The following is a 6,000-nucleotide window of genomic DNA, read 5'->3' on the forward strand; positions in this document are numbered from 1 at the left end:
AAAATCATTTGTATTGAAAATATATAACACACTGAACTGCATTGTTCTATAGAAGCACAAAAATATGAATATTTAGAAATTATCGGTGTAGAAATATTTGCTCTAAACATGAATTCGCTAACTGAATGTCACAGCGAAAATCAAGGAAAATTGAAGCCCGCGAAAATTTTTATATATACAGTATATGATGTATTTGCTATTTTTTTTCTCTTACCACACTTCTTTTTTATTATAACTTTGGTTTAATTTTAATACAAATGTATGCGTCAAGCTTTTTGGCATTTGTTTATTTACAATTACAATTTTTTATTTCTTTATGGAACACAATTATTCTTCTGTTATACTTATGGTTGTCTGTAAAATTCACAGATGGCAATGGAGAGACTACAGCAAAAAAGTTGCGAAGAGGGGGAGAATGTGGTTGTTGTTTTCTACGAAAACAGACAGAGGAAGGGGTATTGTATACAAATTACCCAGAATGATACAGTGCAAGTAAGTTTTCACCATTATTTTTATTGAGATTTGAAAGTATGCAAATATATAAAAAGACAACCTGATTTTAAAATAGGCATATAAGATTTCTTAAAGAAATTGCAAGAATTATATATGCTTCGTATGAAATTGATGATTTTCGTTTAAAGATAGGTTTTTCTCTTGAATAATTTTTAAGATATCATTTTCAGGACTTATTTGACAAAATTTGTTCGTGCATAAGTCCTGAGGAGCTAGCACCCAAATTTTTCCTCCAAACCGATGAGGGGGAGAAAGTTGATCTTTTTTGGAGGGGAAGTGTAAAGAGTCTGGCAAAGGTTAAGCTCATAGAGGAGGTAAGATGATTACATATAAATGATTGATCAAATTTAATCTTCAATAATTTCATTTATGATTTAGATTTCCTCATGTCAGCCATAGGTTTAATATAAAGAAGTCCAGATAAAAAAAAACATTATAATAATACAATAATGAAATATACTGAAATGCACATGTATTTTTAATAATTTAGTGACTGTGTCAAAAAAATGTAGAATATTGAAATGTGATTAGAAAATTACTGTACTGTAAATATTTGTCTTCGAGACCGAAAGATAGAGGGAGATATTTATGTGTATGTAAATGTGTGATATTTGTATATGTGTGTATGCATATGTTTTTGTGTGTGTATGTATGTTTATGTTGTTCCACAAAATCATTCTAATTCTTTTTATCAATTATGTCAATTTATAATGATGTGTATTTATATGGGGAGGTCACTCGGTGGTCGGTCGGTCGAGCATAACTTGAAAACTAACTGTTGGAATTCAATACAACTTCATACAATCATAAGCACATTAAGAGGAAGTGAAGTGCACAAGAACAATAACACCATTTGACAAATAACAGAGTTATTGCCCTTTGATACTTTTCCTTGTCAGGTGCATAACTTAAAATTCAATTAAACTTCATTCGATTGACAAGCGCAATGAGACGAAATGCAGTGCTGAAGAAGCGTAACTCTTTTTGGGCTCTTTACAAAGTAATTCAATAAAACTTCATCAATGGTCAACCACATTTAAAGGAAATGCAACATACAAGAACCACAACTTTCTTTAATTGCCCACAACCATAACTCTATTTCAGTTCTTTTGCAAGGTATTCTGTTACTAGTACCATGACTTCCTTATTTCCGAAGCAGTCTTGCAGGGGTATTAATCACATTTAGTGATAGTTCTAGTTAAAATTACTGTTCTTAATGTCTTTTAATATGTTTTATGCGTAGAAATAGGCATTTAATCAAATTATCAAGTTACAAAAGGTTAATGAAGTAATGTGTAGTTAACAGTCATGTTTTATTATTGCTAAAAAGTTTAACCTTATAATGTTATGCACCTGGTTGTCTTGTGTGCGGTTTTTGTCTAATAAACCCTTAAAAAGAAATTGAAAATTCTTTCAAGATAATAAACCGTAATGAAATAATGTACAGAGAGCAGGTTTGATCTTGGTCATAGCAAGGTCACACTTAGTAATTTTTTTATCGAAATTTCAAAATACTGTGACCTCTTTGTATCTTTAGACCTAAAGAAAACAGGCAGAAATATTAATTCTAATGACAAGACATGCAGAACATATTATTTGGGCTTTCTGACATCAAATTGGTCTGATATAGGGAATTTTTTAGCTCACCTGTCACAAAGTGACAGGGTGAGCTTTTGTGATCGCTTTGGGTCCGGCGTCCGTCCGGCGTCCGTGCGTAAACTTTTACTTTAAATGACATCTCCTCATAAACCACTAAGCCAATTTCATCCAAACTTCACAGGAATGTTCCTTTGGTGGTCACCTTTAAAAATTGTTCAAAGAATATAATTCCATGCAGAACTCTGGTTGCCATGGCAACCGAAAGAAAAAACTTTAAATATCTTCTTTTAAAAAACCATAAGAGCTAGAGCTTAGATATTTGGCATGAAACATCTTCTAGTGAGTGTCTACCAAGTTTGTTCAAATAAAAGCCCTGGGGGTCAAAATTGGCCCCGCCCTGGGGGGTCATTGATTTTCCCTATATGCATATAGTAAAAACTTAAAAAATCTTCTTTTAAAGAACCAAAAGAGTTAGAGCTAAGATATATAGCATGAAACATGTTCTTATAAGTGTCTACCAAGTTTGTTCAAATAAAAGCCCTGGGGTGAAAATTGGCCCCGCCCCGGGGGGGTCATTGATTTTCCCTATATGCATATAGTAAAAACTTAAAAAATCTTCTTTTAAAGAACTCAAAAAGCTATGGCTAAGATATTAAGCATGAAACATCTTTTAGTGAGTGTGTACAAAGTTTGTTCAAATAAAAGACCGGGGGTCAAAATTGGCCCCGCCCCGGGGGTCATTGATTTTCTTTATATGTGTATAGCAAAAACTTAAAATCTTCTTTGAAAAAACCCAAATAGCTAGAGTTTAGATATTAAGCATGAAACATCTTCTAGTAAGTGTCTACAAAGTTTGTTCAAATAAAAGCCCTGGGGTCAAAACTGGCCCGGCCCCAGGGGTGTCATTGTTTTTAACTATACATGTATGTGTATAGTAAAAACTTTAAAAAAAATCTTCTTTTAAAAAGCCCAATGAGCTAGAGCTTAGATGTTTAGCATGAAACATCTTCTTATGGGTGTCTACAAAGTTTGTGCAAATAAAAGCCCTTGGGTTAAAATTGGCCCTGCAAGGTTTGGGGATGGGGGGGTGGGGTTGGGTGGGGGCCTATATATACAGGTGAGCGACCTTAGGGCCAATCATGGCCCTCTTGTTTTATTTATATATACTATTTTAGGAAAACATCTTAAAGTTTTTATAATGTTTTGCTATTTTGTTTAAAACTTCATTGCCGAGAGTTTATCTTTTTTTGCTTAGATACTTTGCCTGTGTACATGTATTTGTCATATAGCATTGTACCCAGGATTAAAAACCTCCACTTTTGAGGTCATATAGTATCATAAGGTTTATTAAGGTAAAAACAAATTTCAGACAATTTTCTTGAATGGTTTCTTGACTCAAATTTAAAAATCATTTTTGACTACTCAAATAAATGTTAGGGCGTATATTGCTCCCCCTTTGCAGGGCAGTTTTTTAAAATATATTATATGTTTATTTACAGGAATATCTTGGAAATGAAACGATAACAAACATGGAAGAAGTAGTTTTTGATGTTTGATGTTGTGATCTTTGAGAAAATGTATTATTATTTATAATGTATTTTTTCTTCTGATATGGGTAGTTGTTTTTTTATTTTTTAGCTCACCAGAACCAAAGGTTCAGGGTGAGCTATTAGTATCAAAGGGGGATGGTCCATCTTTTTGTCATCATGCGTCAACAATCGTCTTCCTCTCTGAAACAGCTGGGAAGATTTATTAGTCCCCTACCGGTTTAACCGGAGGGGACTTTAGGTTTACCCTCCGTCTGTCTGTTCGTCTGTCTGTCTGTCCGTCTGTCTGTCTGTCAGTCCGTCCGTCCACAAAACTGGATCCCGCGATAACGCAAAAAGTACTGAAAATATTTTTATGAAACTTGATATATGGATAGATGGCAGTATGGAGATTATGCACGTCTTTTTTTTTTTCTTCCTATGTTGAAAATTCTGGTTGCTATGGCAACAAATAGTCTGAAAATATGGCAAATTTAACACATAAACTGGATCCAGTGATAACTCAAAAAGTACTGAAAATATTTTTATGAAACTTGAAATATGGGTAGATGGCAGTCTGGAGATTATGCACATCTTTTTCTTTTCTTCCTATGTTGAAAATTCTGGTTGCTATGGCAACAAATAGGCTGAATTTCAAGATTTCTGATTTAAATTTTTCATGTTTTTCACTATATGTTCTTTATTTCTTAAGGTGTTTACTTCAAACTTTAAATATAAGTTTCTGGTCATCAACCACATCATATGTGACAAGGTTTATAACTCTAGCACAAAAAATATCAGTATTACCTCCCTTGAACTTAGATTTTTTAGGGGAAAAAATGTTGTCTTTTTTAAATAACTTCTTTATTTCCTAATGTATCTACTTCAAACTTCATATATATGTTTCTTATTATCACGCGACATTTATGAGAAGGTTAAATACTCTAGCAAGACTATTTCCAGAATTATGTCCCCCTTGAACTTAGATTTTTTTCGAGAAACTGGTATTTTCACTCCAACTTCTTCATTCCTTATAGGATTTACTTTAAAATCCCACATCGTAATAATATGACAAGGTTGTATAAACATAATTTCCTTACTAAGCATGGAAACTTAACACATTACTGTGATATAGACAAACTTATTTTATTATGTTTTGTGGTCGATATTTTCAAATACAGACTTCATCCTCAAATTCATTATAAATGGCAATACACAGGAGTGTATGACAATTAAAGAACTTTTTGAGGGACCGGTAGGGGACTACTGTATTGCCCGCAATACTATCAAATGCTTGTTTTTATTTTGGTCTGTAGTATCCTTGTGACAGTCACACTTGAATTTGCTTATGTCATTTCAATTGGCCCCTTTTATGGGTCAACAGAGCTAAAAATAGAAAAATCTTTAAACATCTTCTTCTACAGAACTAAAAGATGGATGATCACCAAACTTTGTCTGTAGCATTCTTAGGTAGTCTTTTATCAAGTTTGCTCATATTAATTTGATTGGTCCAGTTTAAACTAAAGCTTAAATGCCCCAGGTCATGGTATATTTTAAAATTATTGTTTAAACATATTCTATGCTCAAATTTAATATTAGAAAATATAGACAATGGATAATTTCCAACACTGAAAAGCAGTTGTTTCTGGTGAGTGACTCACAGCCATCATGGCCCACTTGTTTTGTTTTTTGTTCTTCTATAAATCTCATTGTAAGATGTTATTAATAAAATTTATTAATATAAATACTTAGTTTGTTTAATTTGCTTGTATTTACATTGAATACATATCCTTAAATAAAAACTGCCATAAAAATGTTTGTAGATAGATGAGAAGTCTTAATCTAGCTCCTTATGTGAGATCTGTTTGGTTTTATAATTATGTATTTCATATTCATGAACAACCACATCTTAAAGTGGCAACATTAATTTATGCTAGTGTTTGCTTTTATCTTGACTATACGAAGTATATGGTGTCCAGATTTCATTAATTTTGGTACAGTAAAATATTTTTTTGGATAAAATGTTCAATTCTTAAGGTGTCAACTTCAAATGTATGTTCCTTATCATTAACCACATGATGTGTAACAAGATTCATAACTCTAGCACACATTTTCTTTTTCAAAATTATTCCCCCCCCCCCCCCCCCCCCCCCCCCCCAAAGAACTTAGAATTTGTTAATGAATTTTTTTTTTTGATTTTGTTTCACAGTGACTTCTTTATTTCATAAGGTATCTACTTAAAACTTCAAATATTTGTTATTTATTATCACCCGTATCATGTTTGACACGATATTCATATATATGGCATGTATATTTCCAGGATTATTTCCCACTTGAACTTAGATTATTTTTTGTAAAAAAT

General features: G+C 32.4%; 1 protein-coding gene across 1 annotated transcript in view; it reads left to right on the top strand.

The window, feature by feature from the left end:
- LOC132723364 (glutamic acid-rich protein-like) overlaps positions 1 to 5,769 on the top strand; it is a 31,097-nt gene extending 25,328 nt beyond the window's left edge. Inside the window, exons 12-14 of the mRNA XM_060708062.1 lie at positions 370 to 492; positions 684 to 827; positions 3,612 to 5,769. Coding sequence (XP_060564045.1) covers positions 370 to 492; positions 684 to 827; positions 3,612 to 3,668 — 324 coding nt within the window. The 3' untranslated portion in view covers positions 3,669 to 5,769. The remainder of the gene's footprint in view (positions 1 to 369; positions 493 to 683; positions 828 to 3,611) is intronic.
- The last annotated feature ends 231 nt before the right edge of the window (positions 5,770 to 6,000 follow it).

This window comes from Ruditapes philippinarum, unplaced genomic scaffold (assembly GCF_026571515.1).
Source record: "Ruditapes philippinarum isolate M1 unplaced genomic scaffold, ASM2657151v2 ctg10577_1_1_1_1, whole genome shotgun sequence".
Lineage (NCBI taxonomy): Eukaryota > Metazoa > Mollusca > Bivalvia > Venerida > Veneridae > Ruditapes > Ruditapes philippinarum.